Below are 23,658 nucleotides of genomic sequence, written 5' to 3' on the forward strand. Positions count from 1 at the left end.
TTTTAGACCAGATGGCATTTCTGAGCTCTTAATAGAGCAACAGAACCCAGGAAGCAATCTTTACTGTTCATGTATTTTGATAACCTGGGCATAATAACTTGATAATGGTAACTTGATATCCTTAATAACTTGAAATGGTAACATGTGTCCAGCCAGCTTTAAGGGATAGTGGTGAAAACCTCTCTTGGTTAGTGGGCTAGAGGGAGCCCAGGAAGCAATGAGTACTTAGTATTCATCCTGGAGCCTATGAAAACACTCACCAGAAGAAAAGCACCGGTCCAAGGTAAGCCTACAGGATTAGATGACCACTGTGGAAGCAGGCAGAGAATCACAGAAGGTCTGAATTGAAGGGGTCTCTACCAGGTTACCTACACGATGCTCTCCCTTTCTGTTACTACAGGAACATACTGCACATGCCACCGGACTGTCTTGCTTCTTGGCCTCTGTCCTTGCTGTTTCCTCTGTCTGGAATGCCACACCCCATCCACCTTCCCTGGCTAAGTGCCATTAAGCCTTTTAATAACCTACATAGGTTTCTCTTGGTGGCTGTCCTGAAGTGTTCTACTAGACTCTCAGCTCCTTGGAGGCAAAGACCAGTCCTATTCATCTTCATATAACAGATGCCTGGGGCACAGGGTGAATTGGGCAATAAATGCTTGCTGCAGAAATGGAGAGGACAACCCTGCCAAATGAATTTCCACCTTTTCCATGAACACTTTGCGGCTGGATAGCAGATAGTTTTTTAAATCTCACACCCCTAAACCTAGGAGTGGAAAATGAATTTGATGACGTGTAAAAGCGATCCAGACTGGGCTCCAATGATGTCAGATGTGAAGCGTTTCTCTGTAGTTATCCTCTGGGGTGGTTAGGATCCTGAAGTTGACATTTTAGTTCTCTTACCTCTGTCTGCAGAGTAACTGAAAGTCAGAGACAGGCCCCATCCTTGTAGCGAGTCAGTTTGTGGCTGTGCTGGGCCAGGAAATACTTAAAACGGGAACATTCACAGTAAGCAGCTGTGTCTCAGTAATAATGAGACTAGTGTCCTTATCACCTGCTAACTGATACACAGTATCATGAGGGAAGGAATCAAATCACAATGGAAGGGCCTGTCCAATATCCTTTTGTGTATGTGTGCACAAATGCATGCACACACACACGCAGAGACTAGCAGTATCACCCCAACAGGACAGAGAAATCTTACAGGTTTAGGAAATTGAGGGTCATTCAGGCAAGCTCCATTTGAGGGCTAAAGTCACAGGAGGAACAATTAAATCAATAAATAGGTAGTTTATTAATCATATTAATAACAATGATGGGTCAAATAATCAGGGATTCAGCCAATCTGGGAAGTATGGATGAAAATGAAAGGAGGCCTTTCCCCCCTCCCTCTCATAAGTTTTTATATCTAAATTACGTGAAAGTGATTCATACACACACCCATTATGAATCAGTATGGGAAATAATTTCAAAATCTTTCCTAGCGATGAAAGCGCAAGGTGAGCTCATTAAGTCTTAGTGGTGATTATGTCAGCTGACCACAGTAAGCAGAGAATGTCTGGTTCATTTTTCACACCCCAAGTCAAAGTTCAAGAAAGCCAGCCAAGATTGCAACATAAAAAGCAGGGAAGAAAAAAAGCCAACACCCACAATAACAATAGACACATACAGTCCATCTGCTGTCCCCACCCTTTTCTTCCATACCTCAGTGGGACAATCTGCCATGCAACACAGGTAGAAAGAATCCTAAGAGATGTAAGGAGAGGACACAAGGCCAGAGAGCCTCCTGGGTCCTCTGAAATCATGGGCATCAGGAAGGTAAGATGGCAAACGTAAATGATGACCAGAACTACCAGAGTCACCCAGGTGAGCATGGGTAATGAGAACTGTGATATTCAAAATACAGCAGGAAGGGAGGAGGGAAGACCCCTGGGAAGCTGCAGATGCTTCTGCCCAAGTCAGTGTAGCTACCTTCTTAGAGGTTCTAGAGTCAAACCACCACACTAACCAGAAGCAACAAATGTTCTCCGCTCCCTATGCCACCACTGGAGGCAGTGTTCCAGACAAGAGTACACAGTTTTCAGGTGTTTGTTTTTGTTTTTAAGCAAGGTTTAATTAAACTGCACGGCTTCCAGAAGAAAGAAGTGTACTAAAGAATCCAACCTGAGACCAGATTATACACTGTAGAGGGGTGGGGGGTGGGGGAGGAATCACTGCTTATTAGGAGGGAGCACTGCAATTGGAATATTATCTCCAAAATAAATCATACAATAAATTATTTTTTTAAAAGAAAATAAACTGATCCACATGCAAAGATGGACACACACACACACACACACACTGCACACATCACTCTAGTCTTTTATTCAGTGTTGACTAGGACTTCCATGCTGGTCCCGTGGGAAAGGACAAAGGTTAGACATGAGAAAAGAAGGCTTGGCCCCTCTGCCACCAGTGGAATGAGATTTAAGACAATTAGAGAGGAAACCCACTAAGGTGTTAGAAACAAGAGTAGAAAGAAGGAAATAGTTATCAAGGAAGATTTTAATTGCTTCAAAGAGAGAGAGGAAGAAAGCACAGAAATCTAACACAAGTAAAGGCACAATGACCGTGGAGTTGAATGGAACCACATCCTTCCTTCAGCTTAACAATTATCCTTCAAATTTTTTTATGTGTTTGGAAGGTGGCTGTAGTTTTGTTTCATTTTGCTTTTAAGAAATGAGTCTTGAAGGCAGAGTTGTAATGCCTTCCATTCCCTAAATCAGAGCGGCTTACAGAAAGCCACCTTGACCACATTGCCAGGGACTGAGATTCAGTAGGGAAAGAAAGGCTACAACTGGAATGTGAAGAATTGGATTTGCAGTTGACTGTAGATTGGGTTTCCAGAAGGACAGACAGCTCAGTGTAGTGCCATCAAAGGGCCTCAGATGCCCTATACTCCACCCCCAGAGCATTGCAGAAGGAAAGGACCCTGGAGTCACATTTTTCCCCCACTCCCATAAGCACTCAGCCTACAGATTATTTCAAGTGATCAGGAGAATTAAAACACACCCCAACCCTGAGTTGTTCTGTAGCAAGTCTATTTACAATTTTTTCTCACCTCTCCCTGGAGGTAAATCTGGATTTCAAGTTGGGAAGCTGTGGGGTGAGGGGATGCCCCCAGTGCAATGGCCAGTGGCTAGTCTCCTTGCCTTGGCCAGTTGGGAGGGCTGGGATGCATTTCTGGAGACAAGTAGTCTCACATCCATCAGGTGGGGTAGCCCTAAGCACCCTCACTCTGGGAGCCCAGGCCGTGAGGATGATGGGGCTCTGCAGCTGGAGGAAATCCCCAAAACCAGAAAAACCACACCTGGAATATCAAAATGATTTGATCCAAGTTTGGTGACCAAAGAAGAGGGGGGAAGAGGGGCATATAGCTCGTTTAAAAACCTGGAAGCCACTGCTCTGCTTCCCAGAAAGGGTGGAAAGAAACAATTAAGTTTTTCCCACTAGAGAAAAACATAAAACCAAACCCACACAGAGGCTTATAACACAGCTTCCTGATGCTTAGTTGGGCAATGTCTCTTTCTTCTGGGAGGGAATTAAGGGGGTTAAGGGGACTGGGCAAGAGTCTCAACATGAGACCACCCCATCTCCCACTGAAGAGACAGCACTCCCACAAGCAGGTAAGAAGAGCAGGCTAAAAGGTGAGAAGTTTTAGTGCTCTTGCAGCCAGCCCACCTTAAATCTATAGTACAAGCTTTTTACAACATACAAAATAGATCAATAACTATGAGGATCACATTCCCATTCTTCAATAGTAAATATACATGATAATAAATCTGTTATTAACAGAGGGACAATAAGGCAAAGACAATTAAATAGGTACTGTGCCATCAACATGCTCTCAAGAAGAAAATCCCTCTGACTAGATCTAGGCCCAGGCGTTTTTTTCATGAGGCCAAGAAAATGAGAATACTATCAATACCTATGTGACACAGTCCAAATGCTGGGGAGTAAGAGAGGCAGCAGGTCACAGAGGAGGAAGATAACAGCCCCAATGAAAAGCTGGGGTTTGGCTTTTACTTGTGATACTTATTTTGATGCTCTATGTTTGAGTAAAGGGGGGAAAAAAAGGATATACTTTGATAATATTATACAAAAGGCATCAACTCCCATTTCAAAAACAAATGGGAGGACTTCACAGTCCAAGTTCAGTAACTGGTCAGCATCTCCCCTGGAACTCTGCTGCAGGGTTAACTCTTGTATTCTTTTTCCCTCCACTCGTGCCCGGTCTCAGCACCACTGGCTTCAGAATGCTGGGGATACTGCTGAGAGATAACTGCTAACAGATTTGAAAATAAAAACGATAAAGAGAATGATTAGGAAAGGTTTGGGGACAGACCTCATCATGGTTTGTCCCAAGAGTCAATGTAGTCCAGGGAATGGCAAAGGATAGCAGACCCTGAATAAAGAACCCAAGCTGAGAGCTCTCCCACCTGCACGGGAAGACTTGGGTTTCTCTGGGCACCATGCACAGATCCTTAGTCTGTGATCCAACAGACTGGAGAGGTCCCAAAGGCAATTTAAGCCTGTGATGTACCTGGTGAAAATTTTTATTTGGCTTTCCCCATCCACTTCAAGGAATAGCCTTGGCTCCTCCCCTGCTCTCACTCTCAAGCTTTTTTTTTTTTTTTTTTGCACTCGGCAAGAGTTGTAGCAAACCAAACCATCCATATGCAGAGCCCAGGAGCTCCATCCTGCTGTGAGAGAATGGTGAAGTCCCATCCCACTATCCAAGTTCAGTTTCTTCCTAGACTGGGACCCTCTATTTCCCCTGCATCCTTGAACTAGGACCCGGAAGACGAAAAAACATATTGCTGGCTGCCAAGAAAGATCAACTGGACTGAGGCACACTTCACCAAAGTCTTTGTGCTTCCTGGCACAGAGGAATCTGGCTGTTCCCATAACCTTCCTCACCCTTCTCTATTCTGCTATATTAACCCCTGCAGTCTTGCAAAGGCAAGAGTAGTGGAGAAAGGAACAGAAGTACCTGCTAAGTCAGATGGGCTGTGAACTTTGGAACAAGTGAGCCTTAAAGTCCTTCATAACCCACAGAGTTGACCCTTCCACGAGGTGCTTCACCTTCCCTTGTCATCCTGGGACACCCATCAGGGGCTAAAGTCTCTGAGCAGGCCTCCAGGGCCAGTCAGAAAAGACTTAATTGGTGTCAAGGCCAACACTCTATCTTTCCATCTCCCACTGCAGGTTTTTGGAGTTTGTGAATCTGTAATGAACCAAAGTGACTTGTCTCTTGAGGGGATGGGCAGTGCAGAGAGGAATAACAGCCCTCAGCCTCAGCACCCTGAGGAAAGAGGCAAATGGGCAGGGAGTCCCAGAGGACACAAATGGCTCCTGGCCCCTTTGCTGCAGAGAAACTGACTAGCTCTAAAAGGATCCCCAGTTGATTTCACCCTCTCTTTTTATTAGATGTTTAGTTCAACTGATTAGTATTTAGTGTTTATAATATCCAACTTCTCCCTGGGGTGGTGGCATGGGGTGGGGTAAGAGCAAAACCAAAATACCCCTAAACAGAAAGCAGACCCATTTCTTTGCCTTTTCTTCAAACTTGACCTTTAAAACAGATCACTTCTCTGCAAATTCCTTTCCTGTTTCACTAAAAATGTCCACCCCCCAGAAGTCCTGGCCATGCCAGCCTCCTAAATGAGGAAATATAATACAACCGCCACGCTTCCCCCACAGTGGGTGGGAGAAAGTAGGAGTACAATTCTCCACCCTGCCCCAACAATGAGTTCATTCATCATAACAAGGCACCTTTCCCCAAGAGGAAGGCAGGAGACATGGAAGCGTTTTCCTCATCTGGCTAGCAGAGCTTGCAAGAAGAGGGATGGATGCAGGGTTTGAGACCCTACTGTCAATATAAAGAGTCCAATCACCAAGTCTAGAGACGAGATGCATAGATGGAGGTGAGTAGGGAGGACGCTTGGTGTCTAGAGATGGGTTGCACTGGAGAAACACGTCAGGAGCTCTCATGCAGGTTTCAGGGGAATGGAAGGGACCATCTGAGCAGAGGTGAGGGTCCATCCTTTTCCTGAGGAACAGGACCAAGCCAGGCTTCACCTGAGAATGGGCGGCAGAGGTGGGGCTCCACGGGCAGCTGAAAAATATAAAAATAAAAACCACATACATCAGGTCAACCACCAAACCCTGAATAACCTGAACATTCCTGACATGAGAGACAGGTTCTTTAAGCTAACCTTTAAAATTTAGGGACTGGTTCTGTTGTTCCCTTGTTTTCTTAAGAAAATGCAGATGAGGAGAAGCAAATTTAATTCTAAGAAAAAATGACCAATTCTACTTCCTATAGAATTATGGAAAAACTTTCATTGACTACTCTTCTCACCTCGGTTTGTTTTGCTGGGATATATTCTCTGAAAGTGTTTATATTCTTCTGGAGCAGGAAAGTCTTCTACTGGATGGAAAGAATACTTTGACTCAAAATCATCTGGGAAAGGAACAGAATATTAAGTCAAATCCTCCTTTCTTGTGCTCCCACATATTTTGTACCACTTCTGACCTCCACCCCTTGCTGATCTCCCTCGAATTCTGATGGACCACAAGGGCGTGCCTGGCCCACTAAACTGAGGTTCCTGAGGCCAGCAACAGCATCTTTCTATGCACTTTGCATGCACAGAGGATATGCTCAGAGGCTTTTTACATTAAGGAATGAGTCTTTGAATTAGTCCTTTAAATCTTTCCACCAAGAATCAGGCACTTAACAGGAAAGGAGCCCAGCTGTTTGCACGGGAAGAGAAGGAAATACAGTTCTGTTTCAGTTAAAAGCCATCTTAGAGGCTGTCACCATGGGAAACCAACTGAACTGAATCCACAGATTGGTAGACATTAACTTAAAATGGGAATTTCTGTCACCAGCTTAGTGAGAGATCTGACCAGATAATTCCCCTAGGGCCCAGGTTACCCTCATTTAGCTCTACCACAGAGCTGGGACAGCCATCTCATGGCCTCCGCTCCCTCTTTCCATGGCCCCTCTAGAAGGGGGCTCAGATTTTTCAACTGGTGTGGCTCAAACACATTCCAAAAACCCTGGTCCACCAGTTAGGAACAGAATGAGACTGGGGGCGGAGAAGAGGCAATGATTCAAGAATCTAGAGTGTCAGGTTTGAAGGACACTGTACAGATCTTTCTAGGGATCCTCAACAGAGGATCTGAGGAAACCCTATGGACAACCTTTGCTTGGGGCTCCATCTTAAGATCAATGAATCAGAATCTCTAAGGTGAGGCCGGAGACTCATTTATGACCTTGAAAAAGTTAAATCTGATACACTCCTGATCTCACCAACCTCCTCATTTCACAGATGAGGGAAGTGAGGCCCAGAGAAGTGAAGTAACTTCCTCAAAGGAGCACTGCTAGATTGTGGCTCTGTATTATTAATGTTGTGTACCACGGGTTTTTGTTGTTATTTTTTTAAAGGTCCAGAAAGGCCCTCTCCTTCCTAGGAAAATAGACCATTCCTGTCTGAATAATCCTGAAAAGGCTAGTCTCTGACCCAAAAGCTAACCACAAATGACCCTTGGGGAGCAAGAGAGTAGCTTTGGGGCTATTAGCACAACACCTACCGATTTTACTTCCATCTCTTCTAAAGCAATCATACCTAGAATTCATATAAGCCCGCAAGGGAAGTCAATGGAGGGGACCCAGAAGTCTGAGGGGCAGTGAGGAGAGGAACTGTTGTGAACAAAGGATACCTAGTGACCATTCCCGCTCTAGAGTAGCCACTGAAATTAGTGAAGTCACCACAGGAACTATGAGACTGAAACAGCGATTACTGTTACCCAGCTATTACTCACCCAAGAAAGATCGGACAGTGGTAATAGAATCTCTGTGGCCATTCCTCAGGGGTGGTGGAGGAGGAGGGGGTGGCCCAGCTGGCGTCCTTGAGGGAGGAGGTGGGGGCTTTCCTCGGCTCAAGGGTTCTGACCCATGCATTCGGTACGGTGGTGGGGGAGGGGGAGCATCCCTGGCACCATTTCGGATCATGGGTGGCGGGGGTGGAGGAGCTGGAAGGAAAATCCAAAGCAGTTAGGCTGAGATACAGAGATGGTGAGGGGTGGGGGAATTTGAGAGACGTATACTAGGAGTGCCTTGACGCCTTCCCAAGGAGCCGGGCTCTGGGAGCCTCTGGGCAGCATGTCAGGTATCCAATTCACTCTCCTCTCACTCCTATTCAACAGCGGGAACATTCTTCCAGATCCCAAAGTCCAGAATAAATGTGTGACCCTTTTCATTTTCTGTGACAAGTCAATCAAGAATTCTGCCTGCTCTTGATCTTTTCCCTGCCTTCCTCCACAATCCTAATTCAAGCTTTCTCATATTTGCCTGTTCTACTGCACAAAGCTTCCCAAATGTTCTCTCTCATCTCTTGCCATTCCAATCCATTCTGCATACCAACTCACTAATCTCCTCCAAAATACTTGCTCAAACTCTTCCAAGGGCTTTGCATTTCCTTTATCATGAAGTTTCAAATCCTTGGCTTCTACCCCAACTGCGCCACACCCCATCATCCTCCTTTCTTACACAGCAATTTACCATGCCAGGCAGCCTGATCTCACCTTCCCCTCTTCCTTGCTTGATTCCCTAGGCTGAGAATCACACTGTCACCGCTCTATCTCTCTACTACACTATCATATTTTATCATAATTTTTCATGTTATGTGCCTCTTCCCCAGCACACTAAGCCAGGGCAGTGTCCATTCATCCGACTTCCCAAGCTCAGCCAAATATACAGCACACAGCAGGCACACAATCATGTGCTGACTAAACCAAACCATATATGCTTTGCTCTTGTGACTCCCCCAAAAGACGTGGAAATGCCATCTCTCTTCCCTTACTACCAAGCCCTACCTCTCCTTTAAGATTCGACTCAAGCCCATCTTCTCCAGGCTTTCCTAAAGCAATGCACTCTCTTCTAATTCCCTCCTTTTTTGTTCTCCAACAACATTTAGAGGCTGTGTCACTTATTCTAGCACGCAGTAGTACAGACTAAAATGAGTGATTCTCAAAATATGTACAGTAGGTTCATCTGCAGAAGTTGCATTATCTCCAGAGATAGGCTCATTGCTCAAAAAAAAACTGGGAATGGGGGCGCCTGGGTGGCTCAGAGGGTTAGGTCTCTGCCTTTAGCTCAGGTCATGGTCCCGGGATCCTGGGATCGAGCCCCACATCGGGCTCTCTGCTCAATGGGAGCCTGCTTCTTCCTCTCCCTCTGCCTGCCATTTCCTCTGTGCTCTCTCTCTGTCAAATAAATAAATAAAATCTTAAAAAAAAAAAAAAACTGGGAATGCTTCTTTAGGAATTGCCTCCAAACTCAGTTTCAAACCAGATAGACCTATAAATATTATATGATGTTCACATCTCATTTCTCTTTTATTTTATTATTATTTTAAAGATTTTATTTATTTATTTGACAGAGATCGCAAGCAGTATGTGGTATTATTCCCATTTCACAAATGAGGAAACTGGGACTCAGGTTGTTTATATGAGGTCACAGATCTAACAGACTCAGCACACATCTGCTCTTTCCACTATGCCCACACTGCTTTTCATAACTATCCCAAGTACTATATTAACTTCCCCCCAAATGTATAACCCACAAACAGAAGTTTATCCTCTGGTACCCCCACGTCCCATAAGTAGCTGTTTCCTAAATAATACAGGAGAGACTACTTGGCTTAACAGACAACACTGGTTTAGTGATAAAGGGTACATCATCTATCACCTTCTTCTTTTTATAAGTACACTCTACACCCATCGTGGGGCTTGAATCCATGACCCTGAGATCAAGAGTCACATGCTCTACTGACTGAGCCAGCCAGGCGCCCAAGAGTGTATTTTTTTTTTTTTTAAGGTTTTATTCACTTATAGGAGAGAGAGAGAGGGAGAGAGAGCATGAGAGGAGAGAAAGTCAGAGGGAGAAGCAGACTCATGGTGGAGCTGGAAGCCCAATGCGGGACTTGATCCCAAGACTCTGGGATCATGACCTGAGCCAAAGGCAGTTGCCTAACCAACTGAGCCACCCAGGCCCCCAAGAGTGTATCTTCTTATTCCTCCTAAATTACTGCTGGAATTTCTGTAGAGTGACCACAGTTATGAATGAAACAGTAATGGGATGATTTATGTAGACAAGGGGACCAGCACTGTAGGCCCAGTAAATGTTAGTTTTTGGTTCCCCTAAGTTGAACTCTGAATGTCTCCTTCACTCTTTTCAAGGTTTAAGTATGAACAGGTGTTACTGGAAGCAGTAACTTCACAGATCTCCAAACCTTGATTTCATCCCAAATCTGCCCAAACCAAAGCTCTTTCAGGTCACCTTCAAAATATTTCCCTAAAACCCAGATTTCTCAGGACCCTGAGAGTCTGTATTCTAGGGGAGGGCCAAGGAGTATAAGACAGCCACGGTTAGCTAGGCTCAAAAGGATACCAGCCAGACACTGGACAGGTGGCAGTGATTAGAGCCAAACCAGACTGGCCAAACAGAGTAGGACCAAGAGCAACCTGCTTGCTCCTTCACGGCCCTCCCCCAGGGATGCTCATCCCAAGGTTCTGCCATCTCCAGTAAGTTTCTGGGCTCTTTGTCACATACAGTTTTAAGACCGTTTCAGGTGACAGAGGTGGAACCCAAGGACCATAAGAAAGAAGCAGTTTGTAAAAGAAACCTGGGGTGGGAGATCACCTTTTGTAAACCTAGGTAAACCCAATTTTGAGCATGATGGTATTGATTCTTTAAAAAAAAAAAAACAAACTCTTAAAAATAGTGTTTTTTACTCTGCAAAGAAAAAACTCAGAAACCCTATGTACCAATAAAATTGATCCCTGAGCACCCTGGGAAGACAAAAGGACTCCACACTTTTTCAAATATAAATAATTAATATAGAAACAAAAGTTTATTATCATGTAATATTGTTACAATATGGTTTGTTTTTTTTTTTTAATTTTATTTATTTATTTGACAGACAGAGATCACAAGTAGGCAGAGAGGCAGGCAGAGAGAGAGGAGGAAGCAGGCTCCCCGCTGAGCAGAGAGCCTGATGTGGGGCTCGATCCCAAAACCCTGGGATCATGACCTGAGCCAAAGGCAGAGGCTTTAACCCACTGAGCCACCCAGGCGCCTCTATAATATGGTTTAGTAAGAGATAATCCACGAACTACGTGGAAACCCTTGCATAAAACCACTAACAGTTATCAGCATACTACAGTTTACACAGCACTTTCATACATACTTTTATTTACAGCCACAACTGAAGGTTCTATGAACACATGAGGGAAACTCAGAGAATCAGAGCTATCTGCCCAAAGTCAGAGAGCCAATACTGACAAGATCTCTGATTAAAATATCTCAGTTTTCTCTCAGTGCTATCACTCTAAGAACTGCTGCTACTTACAAGCCCCATATTAGGCCTACAGCTTAGTTTAAAATAATAATAATAATAATAAATTATTTAGTTAAAGAAAAATAGGGGTGCCTGGATGGCTCAGTGGGTTAAGCCTCTGCCTTTGGCTCAGGTCATGATCCCAGGGTCCTGGGATGGAGCCCCGCATCGGGCTCTCTGCTCGGCGGGGAGCCTGATTCCCCTTCTCTATCTGCCTACTTGTGATCTCTGTCAAATAAATAAATAAATAAAACTACTCAGTTAAACCCACAGAAATTACATTTTCCCCCCACTTCTATTCCTTGGATAGGGTTAGAAAGATATGGGTTCTGCTTTGATAATGAGTCTTTAAAAAAAAAATCCTTGGGTTGCCTGGGTGGCTCAGTTGGTTAAGTGTCTGCCTTTGGTTCAGGTTATGATCCTGGAGTCCTGGGATCAAGCCCAGCATTGGTCTCTTTCCTTAGCAGGGAGCCTGCTTCTCCCTCTGCCTGCCACTGCCCCTGCTTGTGCTCTTGCTCTGACAAATGAATAAATAAAATCTTTAAAAAAAAATCCCTAAGTTAAATAATTTTTAACCTAAACTTTACAGAAGCAAAGGCCACCTTAGGACTAGGGTTCTTACGGCTAAAGCCAGGGAGACAAGGGCTCAGGAAAAGTACCAGGTCACCTGACGACTGCCGTATGCTGGACTGCCAGCTCCTAGAATACAAACCCCAAGTACTTCACCAAGCAGCAGTGCAGGTTAATGGGCTTTCAACATGTGCTTCCTACTGACTTAATTTCTTAATGATTCAAACCTGCAAGGACTGTTTAAAAGTTCAAAAGCCATTTGTAGAGGATGTGGCAATGATACAAGAGGCCATGAGAGCCAAAATTCCTGGGTCTAAGAAGGTTCCAGAGAGCTTCATGGTCTCCCTAACTCTCTACCTTCAGTCATGCTATTTTGTAAAGACTACACAACCTCTTCTACTTTTTCTAGAGCTCCTTACTCCCCTCTTCACCCAGTTTAGGCTCATGGTCCACTGTTACAATCACTCCCTGACCTACATCCTTAGCACCCCTGCCCCACTCTCCCTTAGTGACCCACTTGTCTAAAAAAGGTAACCCTGGTTAAATACCGTGCTGTCCCTACTCAGCACCCTGCAAACATACAAACATACATTGCAGTACCTGCAAACAGACACATATAGAACACACACTGCGCGAATCTCACTTTGAACATACGGCTCCTAATCCTGAGTGGGCCTTTCATGCTGTTGGTTAGCCCAGCACACCTCCCCACCCTCTTCACTCTCCCACACTCCCAAAAGACCACTTCATGCCCCTCTCCTTTCCTCCCCTCATTAACAGATGTCCTTGCTTTCTATTTCACCAATAAGAAACAAACCAGAAGAGGCGCCTGGGTGGCTCAGTTGGTTAAGCACCTGCCTTTGGCTCAGGTCATGATCCCAGGGTCCTAGGACAGAGCCCCATGTCCAGGCTCCATGTTCAGTAGGGACCCTGCTTCTCCCTCTGCCCTTCCCCGCTGCTTGTTCTCTCTCTCTCTCTGTCTCAAATGAATAAATATAGCAAGGAAAGAAGGAGGGAAGGAAAGAAGGAAGGGAGGGAGGGAGGGGAAAGAAAAGAAAAAGAAAAAAACGAAGAAACTTTGCACATGCTCCTACCACTATGCCCACCCACCCACATGCACCTATGCCTATGCACTCTGCCTTCCCTCCTGTTACCATGGAAGAACTACCTCTCTTCTTATCTAAGGTCAACCCCTTACCTAGGAATAATATTCCATTCCTTTTAGCCTTCTAGGGAATATAACTCAGGCAATTTCCCCCCTTTATATTGTATCATTTCCTCAGTGTACAAAGAGATGCTGAAATATCTCCCATCTTGGAGAGGAGGGATCCCAACCCTCAATCCCACATTCTCCTGCAGCGCCCATTCCAGTTATCTGCACCCCCACCCCCGCTCCCCTTTAAGTAAACTCAGAGACTTCTACATTGCTATCTCCAATTCCTCTCCTCCTATCCCCAAGTTCCCAAACACATGTCATTAGACTTTCACCCTCATCCTCCACCACTCCACTGAAACTACCAAAAGGATATCATGTTGTTTGGGGGTTCCCCTAAAGGACTCCATGTTGCTAAGATCACTGTCATTCTCAGTTTTCAGTCCTGGAGACAGCTGATCACTTGATCTTGGCATCCTTCCAGCATCCCCTTATTTTCTTTCTTCCTCACTAGGGGCTCTTAGCTTCCTCTGCTTGCTACTCTCCATTTCTCTGAGCTCTAATATAAAGGCCTCAATCTCTTCTCTACCTAGACTGACTCCCTAGGTGAGCTCATCCAGCATACGGTCTTCAGTATCAAATTTCTCTAGCCCAGACTTTTCTCCTCAACTTCAGGGTCTGACAGACATCCAAAAGAAAATAATGAATTGGTGTTTGGCTAACAGGTATGTCAAACTTGACTTGTTTCAAAGCAAGCACCTGTCTTCTTCCCCCAAACCTGCTGCGGTCCTACCTATTTCCTTGGTTGACTGCAACAGCCTCCTAAGTGGTCTCCCTTGCCACCTCTGTCCCTGTGCAGTCTGTTTTCAACATAGGAGTTTGTCATCCTTTTATTTATTTTTTTTTTTAAAGATCTTATTTACTTGACAGAGAGAGAGAGTACAAGCAGGGGGAGCAGCAGAGGGAGAGGGAGTCCAGTGGGGCTCGATCCCAGGACCCTGGGATCATGACCTGGGCCAAACGCAGATGCTTAACTGACTGAGCCACCCAGGCACCCCAAGTTTGTCATCCTTTAAAGAGCTACGCAAAGCTTCTTTCAATGCCTCCAGTGGCTCAGCATCTGAGTAAATGCCAATCTTGACAAAGTCCTACAGTGTTCTCCTGTGGAAATCTAGCTTCCTGACTTCCATTTCCTGCCACTCTTCCCCCCTCACTCATTCCAGTCCTGCTGTCCCCAGTCTCAGGGCTTTTGTATTTGCTGTTCCCGATGTCTACAATAGCTATTCTCCCAGATAACTGCTTAGCCCACTCGGACACTCTCTTCAGGTCTTCCCTGATTGTCACCTTATCAGTCAGGCCTTCCCTAACCCTCCTCTCACCCCACCCCTTCAACATAAAATACCACAACCACCCTCCACACCCCTGTATATCCTGTTCCTCTCCTCTGCTCTGGATTTCTCTAAAGCATCTACATACTATGTCTTTATCTATATATCTATACCTACATCTGCATTATTTGCTTGACTGTCCAAAGAACAGGACTCTTCTGTCTTTTCTATTGATTGCTGTTTCCCTAAAAACAGAGTGTGACACACAAAAAGGCAATCAGTAAACCTGCTGAATGAGTAAGTGAATTCTTCTCTTCAATTGCTGAAGGCAGGCTTTGGAAAAAAGGCTGAGAAGATAAACTCAATTCTCTAAGAGGGAAAAAAGGTGCTTCCAGGCACTTACCTGCTCCCCGACTGGGAGGGTCCCGGGCTGGGGGAGGTGGTCTATTACTCTGTAGTGACGGAGAGGCTGAGGTGGGTGGAGGAGGCGCTAGGCCTCTGACAGGCCCTGGTGTCTTCCTATGCAAAGAATTGTGTCTCTGTGGCAGCTCAGGGGCTGACTCATTAGTGGGACTGGAGGGTCCATTGGGGACCCCAGGAGGCTGGCGGTAAGGAGGAGGAGGAGGAGCCAGAGACTGGCCACTTGGTCCCGTCCTGATATTCACAGGGGAAGGAGGTGGTTTGACTGGGGGTGGAGCAGGAGGTCCCTCGCGACCAGGGTGCAGCCTTTGTCCAGGTGTGGGCGGCAAGGGTTTCTCTCTGTTGTAGGCTGGGGCTTTGCTGCTGTGCACAGGCAGAGGTGTTGGGGGTGCGTTGGCACGCCGCCCCGGGGGTGGTGGAGGAGGGGCAGAGGAGCTGTGCTTCATGCCTGTACTGCTGGTGGTATTAGGCCGAGAGAGGTCCGGTAACGAGGGTCTCTGCATCCGGGGCAGTTCTGGGAGTGAGGCTCGGTTGCTGTCTGTATCATCTTGAGGGCGCCCGCTGGCTGTAGACACTGGTGGCCTTGGGGCAGCAGCTCGAGAACTGGGGATTTGTAGGGCTGGCTTACCAGCTAGGTTCTCTACAAATACACCAGACAGCACTCAATCAACAGAGCTAGATACATGTTAGTACCTCTACTTCGCCCAGCCTTTTTAGTGTAACCTGCATGGTAGCAGGTTAAATGCCTGTAGAGTTCTGGATTTTAATCTGGTTTTAGACTCAGGGCCCACTGACAAATACTGCTGATACAAGTTGAACACATTTTTCCTTAATTCCTCAGCTTTGGCTTTATTCTGCTCTGTAACTCCTCCCCTGCTTCTACTTCTCCTTCCTCCCACCTCTACCACATACCTTAACCCTAGATGACTCACTTGGGACTAGTCAGAAATTAACACACTTGGGAAACAGCCTAAAAAAGTACTGATCAGATACCTGAAACATCCTTGGCTCCCACAGGTCGGAGCTTCGGCACTCCCCCTTGGAAGAGACCTCCCTTGGGCTGCAGGGCAACTGCTCCAGAGCCATAACCACCACTGTTTCCTTTAGGTTCTGGAAAGCATACCATTAGGGTTTTCACTTCACATGCTGGGAGCTGGTGACCAAGTCAATCCTGAGGAGAAACCCTTCCTCTACTTGGGCTTTAATTTCCAAACATACCAATCTTGCTTTTGCATTTAAAAAAAAAAAAGGAAGGAAAAAAAGGCTAGGCCTCTCAGCTCCACATCTTCACGTGGAGATGAAACCCTTCACTGTGATGAAACAGAAAAAACAAAAGCAACAAGGAACCACACTTCCCTTTTTTAAAAATGCAAGGAGAAAACCAGGATCAAGACACCTTCATCAGAGTTCTGTGGGCTCTTCTCTCCAAAACCCAGACGGTAAGGGGGCCAGGTACTTAGGGATCCAGGTATGAACAAACTCTCCAGAGGTCTAACAGAATGGACACTTGTGGCAATTATAAAATCTTCACTAGCTTCAGCTTAGAGGTTTAGTAACATGATGGTCTCCTCAGAGAACAGCCAAGGATGTGCTCTGATGAGAGCACTAGTTACAGCAGGAGTTGGGAATCTTCCCCCAGAGAATACATCCCAAAGGTCAAAAAGAAACCTCTAAGGTATTCAAAGAAAACTTTCCTAAAGAACAAAATTTTCCCACTCAAGGCCCAACAATAAAAATGACAGGCCAGCCAAATCTCCAAGTCAGTCCTGGTGGCTCACTAGGAAATGAAGGTTAGACTCACTCTCAAGGATGGGAGCACTCCGATCATTAATGTTGGTCACTTTCTTCAACTTGGTCCCTTTGCAGATGTCCTGTAAAAGGGCACCTCGATTCCGCTGTTCATCTCTACTCAGCTTGGGCTGCTCTGTGTTTGCCTAGAGGAAGAGGGGAGAAGGTAACTATTCATCCTAAATAGTTCCCTTTACTAGGAGCTTGGGATTAATACCTTAAACCAAGCTGGATTTCATTAATGCCCCTCTAACCTAATCAGATCCTACACCAAGTATCAGTACCAATGTGTGCTCTCATTCTTCTTTGTCCTTTTTTTGTTGTGCCTTTTGTGAGAGGTTCAGGTCTCTCTCCTAGTCCACAGCTTCTGAAAGGAGGCCATACCTGGAGCACCTGGGTGGCTCAGTCAGTTAAAGTTCCAACTCTTGATTTCAACTCAGATCATGATCTTGGGGTCATGAGATCAAGCCCTACATCGGGCCCTGGGCGTGGAGCCTGCTTGGGATTTTCTCTCTCCCTCCCCACACTCCCCACCCACCCACCCCGACTCTCTTTAAAAAGGGGGGGGGGGCCTTAACTAATAGTTACTGAGTACCTGTGTGCTGGGCTTCTGTGTTAGAAGCTTTACATGTGTGAAGGCAAACACTGACTGAGTCCCTGCTAGGCCTCAGGCTAAGCATATTACTTCCATTATCTCATTTAAATCTTGAAATATTTTTATGAAAGAGGTATTATTATCATTACCCATTTGGAAAGTGCAAATAGTTGAACAGTGTCCTGAGGCCATGCACCCAGTAAACAGTAAAGCAAGGATCCCAACCCAGACAGTTGACTCTAAAATGCCTACCTTATCTCAACTAACAGACCTCATTGCTTCCCTATTATCTCCTGAACAATGTTACAAAGTAGACCATACTGGGGCGCCTGAGTGGCTCAGTGGCTTAGATGTCCGAGTCCTGGTTTCAGCTCAGGTCATGATCTCGGGGTTGTGAGATCAAGCCCCGTGGCATGCTCCAAACTCAGTGTGGAGTCCGCTTGTCCCTCTTCCTCTGTGCCTCCTCCTGCTTGTATGCACAAACTCTCTCTCAAATAAATAAGTAAATAAAAATATTTTTAAAATAAAGTAAAATAAAATAACCCGTATTATCCTCATTCCAAAGATGAGGAAATGGAGGTTTAGGAAACTTAATGTCACATGATTAGTAAATGCAGAGCTGTTCTGATTGTGTCAAAGCCCATGCCTTTCCCACTTACCCTATGGTCTTTTCCAACATCATATTTCTTTTTGAGTTCTTCGCCCTCCACCTACCTCTTAAATGCCTATCCTCAGCCTCCATCTAAATCTCCCTGAGCAAGCTCAACCAGTCACAGGGTTTGAATACCGCTGAAAAACTCAAGTATCTCCAATCTTTATATCTCGTCACCACTCCTGGCCCTGGGTTTCACACCCCTATGTGCCAATGTCTACAGGACATCTTAAAGTGAATATCCCACATGTACTGAAAATGTTAACACATCATACCATGTACCTTACACAATTTTTTTTAAAAAGATTTTATTTATTTATTTGACAGAGAGAGATCACAAGTAGATGGAGAGGCAGGCAGAGAGAGGGAGGGAGAGAGAGGGAAGCAGGCTCCCTGCTGAGCAGAGAACCCTACGTGGGACTCGATCCCAGGGACCTGGGATCATGACCTGAGCCAAAGGCAGCGGCTTAACCCACTGAGCCACCCAGGCGCCCCTTTACACAATTTTTAAATGTAGAGGTTTTTAAATTAACCACACAGTGGAATTTTTTGGAAACCATTAAAAAATGATCTTAAAATCCATCTGGAAGATTAAGTATAGTAGAAAAATTAAGAGAATGGAACTAGTACCAACAAAAGCTAGGACCAACTATAACAGGAGCACAGGGCCAGACAGCTAGATAAATGGAACAAAACACAAAGTTCATAAACAAACCTACATCTATATAAGAAATAATAAAAGTGAGGGTGCTTGGCTGGTTCAGTCAGTGAAGCATCTGCCTTTGCCTAAGGTCATGATCCCGGGGTCCTGGGATCAAGGCCTGTGTCAGGCTCCCTGCTCAATAGGGAGTCTGCTTCTCCCTCTCCCTCCGACCCTCCCCTCTGCCTATGTTGTCACTAGTTCTCTCTCTCTCTCCCTTTCAAATGAATAAATTAAAAAAATCTTAAAAAGAAGAGAAAGAAATAATAAAAGTATTTCAGCAGTGCAGAAGGCACAGATCATTAAATATAAGCTACCAATAACAACTGGCTAAGTTGTGGAGAAAAAACAAGTTAAATCCTACCTTATAGCTTACTCTCAAATTCTAGTTGAGTTATAAAATGTAAACATCAAAAAAAAAACAAACAAAACAAAAAAAAAAAAGAAATAACCAAATGAAAAAAGCAGGAAAGGGGAAGGACATGACAACTAAAATAGAGGGAAAGACTAGAAGACTTGTTTATTTTAAGTTATTTACTTAGGAATATAATAAGCAGATGACAAACTAGAAGGAAAAAGATCATCTGACACACAAAGGCAGTGTCCCAACTCTATACAGCATTAACATAAAGATGACTTATAAATCTACAGAATAATAACCAAAGGATATAAACACTGTGTAAAAGAAATCCTTAAGCCAGCAAATATGGGGAAAAAATTAAAAATGCAGGCTAAAACACAGTATCATTATTTACCAATGAAACTGGCTAAAGTTGGAATTGTAACAGGAGACTGCTTAGCTTCATGAAGGCAGGGTCCACTGACAATTGTATGCTGCCTAGCACACGGGGGATACTCAAAAAAAATGTGTAGAATACATAACTGTCTTACGGTGGTCATAAGGGTTCAGGGGAACAGGTACTCTTTTGTATTATCCAGAGGAAGGTAAATAGTATGATCTTTCCAGAAAGAAGTTTATGTATCAAACACCCTTTTCCTCCTTCCACTTTTTCTTTTTCTTTTGAGAGAGACCCCGGGGAGGGGCAGAAGAATAGTGAGAGAGGGTATCTTAAGCAGGCTCCACACCAAATGCAGAGCCCGACACGGGGCTGGATCTCACCACCCTGAGATCATGACCTGAGCTGAAACCAAGAGATGGGGTTTAACTGACTGATGGCTTAACTGACTGATCCACCCAGGCGTCCCTTGTATCAAACTTTAAAAAGTCTACACAAGAATTCTATCTAGGAATTAACTTTAAGAAAACAACTAGAAAAGTACACAAAGATGTTATTAATAGCATAAAACTATCTAAAAATAATATAAAAGTTCAATCTAAAGGAATACTGATGGCATAAGCACAGAAGGGAATGCCAGTTAAGCTCTTAAAGATGTGTAAGTTAAGTGTCTTTAGATAGAAAATGTTTGACACAATCAAGTAACAAAAATTACAAAACAAAACATTTAACAAGATTAAAGCAGAACCTGTCTCACAGGGTAGTTCTGAAAATTAAATGAAACAACACTTTTCAAGAACTTATTAGCACAGTGCCTGGTGCTCAATAAGCAGTAGTTGTACTGGAAGAAAAAAAGGTACATACATACCAAATGTTTCCAGAAGGATATATGCTAATATCAACAAAAGTTAATTTGGGGTAATAATTCTTTTTTTTTTTAATTTAAAGATTTTACTTATTTGACAGAGAGAGATAGCAAGAGAGGAAACACAAGCAGGGGGAGTAGGAAAGGGAGAAGCAGTCCTCCTGCTGAGCAGGGAGCCTGATGCGGGGCTCGATCGCAGGACCCTGGGGTCATGACCTGAGCTGAAGGCAGAGGCTTAACTACTGAGCCACCCAAGTGCCCCTTGGGTAGTAATTCTTTATATTTATTTGAATTTTCTAGTTTTCCTATAATAAATATGTAAAACATAAAATGTTAACAAAGATTATTAACAGCTTAATATTTTCTATTTTTATTGGCATTCTCTAATCTTTGACACATTTTTAGTACAGTAAAAAAAATTTTAATATCACTAACCATTTAATGATGTAAGAAGCCATTCACGATGTATTAACAGCTAAGAGCAGATTAGAACTCATAACATAGCAGTGCTGGCGGTGGGGGGAGGGGGAGAAAAAAAATCAGTGGTACATATGGCACAGCCTCCTTTTTATAAACAGTAGGAGATAAAAGAAAGGAAGGAGGAGGGGCGCCTGGGTGGCTCCATCATTAAGTGTCTGCCTTCACCTCAGGTCATGATCTCAGGGTCCTGGGATGGAGCCCTGCATCAGGCTCCCGGCTTGGTTGGAAGCCTGCTTCTCCCTCTCCCACTCCTCCTACTGTTCCCTCTCTTGCTGTGTCTCTGTCAAATAAATAAATTAAGTAAATAAAACCTTTAAAAAAAAAAAAAAGGAAGAAGGGAGGAAAAGGATATACACAAAACTATTATGAATGGCTGGATTACAGATAATTATTATTGCTCCTTTATGCTAACCCACAGTTCATAAAGCTCTTTTTTTTTTTTTTTTTAAGTAAATTCTATGCCCACTGCGGGACTCAAACTCACAACTTTGAGATCAAGAGTCCCATGCTCTACAGAATGAGCCAGACAGGTACCCCAACCACAGTTCATAAATTTCTTGAATATATTACTTTTGCAAAGAGAAAATTATTAAAACATTACTCAACATCTCTAAAATAGAGTTCACATCCTCCTCCACAAACCTCGCTTTGTAAATGGCACCATCATTCAATCTCCCAAACTACAGTTGTTCCAACCTCCTTCCTCTTCCTTGCATCAGTCACCAACTCTGTAAGATTTTACTTTCTAAGTGTCTCTTGTAGACATCTCTCCCATCCTTACGGCTTTAGTGCAAACTCTCAGATTCAGCTGTAACAGGCTTCTATCTGTGAGTCTTGACTTCCCAGCCTCCAGCCTCAACCCCCAAACCACTTCCACACTGTGAAGGATGACCTTTCTAACACACACCCTGTCAGGTGACTCCTGCTGCTGAAAATACACTACCTTCCCATCACTGTCTGGAGGAAAAGCCAAAACCCTCAGCCTTTGCCTCTGGCTTCATCTCCCACCAGGCCCCTCAAGCAATGATCCAATCCTGGGTATGCTTTCCCACAAATCAGCACCCTTTTATTCTACTTCCTCAATACCAAGTGCCTGCCCTCCCTCTTCTCCTTCTGGCTAAACACTACTCATAGTTTAAAACTCTGCTCAAGTATCACTTCACAGCTCGAAGACTTCTCTGACTGCCTCCACTCCCTCCAGACAGTACTGAGGCATGCTTCTTTGTGGCCTCATTTATTTCTGCATAGCATGGAATTTCCCTGTTGACTTGTCTATCTCTCCCATTGTGCTGGAAGCCTTTGAAGGCCAAAACTGTCTCATTTCTGGGCAATGATAATATAGATTATTTTTATTTGCTTCTTTTTCTTATCTGCATGTTTTGCCTCTCTTTAATTATATAAATAAAACTTGTTGGGAAAGACTTGAGAAATATAGAAGTTTAGAGTAAAATTATCTGGCTTTTCCAAGTTATATGCCTAATCAAGTCTCTGATACTCAGTAAGCCCCAACAAAAGGCTACTGAGTAAATGACTAAGACAGCATGATATAGGGCATCATCAGAAGAGATCCATGGATATATTTTGGGTCCTTGAATCCCACTATAACCAAAGCAGCTCTGCTTTTATCTACTGCACTTATTGGGCTTCCATATAAAATTTCATCCACAAAGGGGGTTCATATATATCCTCAAACAAAATGTCTAAAAACAGGAACTTAGAGAAAAAACCAAGTTGGCAGACCTGAAGTTCTAAAATAAATTAGCTAGGCAAGTAGCTTTTCCTCTTTAAGGCAGTACTTCTCATCTGTTAAATAACAACCCCCCCACCCGCCAAGGTATTCATTCCCTAAAGTTCCTTTCACTTCTAAATTTTACAAAACTGAATAAAGCAGGGGCATCTGGTTGGTCCAGTCAGTAAAGCATGCAACTCTTGATCTTGGGGTGTGAGTTCAAGCCCCACTTGGGTGTAGAGACTGCTTAAAAATAAAATCTTGGGCGCCTGCGTGGCTCAGTGAGTTGAGCCTCTGCCTTCGGCTCGGGTCATGATCTCAGGGTCCTGGGATCGAGTCCCATATCGGGCTCTCTGCTCACCGCCCCCCCCGCCGCTCTCTGCCTGCCTCTCTGCTTACTTGTGATCTCTGTCAACTAAATAAATGAAGTCTTTAAGAAAAAATAAATAAATTAATTAAATTAAATAAAATCTTTTTTTTTTTTTTTTAAAGATTTTATTTATTTATTTGACAGAGAGAAATCACAAGTAGGCAGAGAGGCAGGCAGAGAGAGGAGGAAGCAGGCTCCCTGCCGAGCAGAAAGCCCGATGCGGGGCTCGAACCCAGGACCTGGGATCATGACCCGAGCCGAAGGCAGCGGCTTAACCCACTGAGCCACCCAGGCGCCCCAAATTAAATAAAATCTTAAGGGGCATCTGGGTGGCTCAGTTGTTAAGCGTCTGCCTTCGGCTCGGGTCATGATCCCAGGGTCCTGAGATTGAGTCCAGCATCAGGCTCCTTGCTCAGAGGGGAGCATGCTTCTCCCTCTCCCACTCCCCCTGCTTGTGTTCCTTCTCTCGCTCTCTGTCAAATAAATAAATAAAATATTTAAAAACAAACAAACAAATAAATAAATAAAATCTTAAGGGGTCCCTGGGTGGCTCTGTCAGTTAACTGCCCAGCTCGATTTTGGCTCAGAGTCACGAGACCGAGCCCTGTGTCAGGCTCTGTGCTCACAGCATAGTCTGCTTAAGATTCTCTGCCTCCATCTGCCCCTCCCCCTACTCCCTCTCTCAAAACAAATAAATAAAATCTTAAATAAATAAAATCTTAAATAAATAAATAAAAATAAAATGAAGTAAAATCTTAAAAAAAAAAAAAGAGCGATAAAGCACCCAGGTTGCTTCTTTCTCATGTGACACCAGATATCACAATCCA

The 23,658-nt window shown here is 44.3% G+C and overlaps 1 protein-coding gene across 4 annotated transcripts in view; it reads right to left on the bottom strand.

The window, feature by feature from the left end:
* Positions 1-1,267: 1,267 nt before the first annotated feature.
* WIPF2 (WAS/WASL interacting protein family member 2) overlaps positions 1,268-23,658 on the bottom strand; it is a 48,647-nt gene continuing 26,256 nt past the window's right edge. For all 4 annotated transcript variants that reach the window (XM_047708566.1, XM_047708567.1, XM_047708568.1 and 1 more), the window contains 6 exons: positions 16,717-16,849; positions 15,909-16,025; positions 14,899-15,555; positions 7,867-8,076; positions 6,401-6,502; positions 1,268-6,154 (listed from right to left, as the gene is read on the bottom strand). In XM_047708566.1, the coding sequence (XP_047564522.1) occupies positions 6,114-6,154; positions 6,401-6,502; positions 7,867-8,076; positions 14,899-15,555; positions 15,909-16,025; positions 16,717-16,849 (1,260 nt within the window). In that variant the 3' untranslated portion in view covers positions 1,268-6,113. The remainder of the gene's footprint in view (positions 6,155-6,400; positions 6,503-7,866; positions 8,077-14,898; positions 15,556-15,908; positions 16,026-16,716; positions 16,850-23,658) is intronic.

The sequence above is a fragment of the Lutra lutra genome, chromosome 16 (assembly GCF_902655055.1).
Source record: "Lutra lutra chromosome 16, mLutLut1.2, whole genome shotgun sequence".
NCBI classification, from domain to species: domain Eukaryota; kingdom Metazoa; phylum Chordata; class Mammalia; order Carnivora; family Mustelidae; genus Lutra; species Lutra lutra.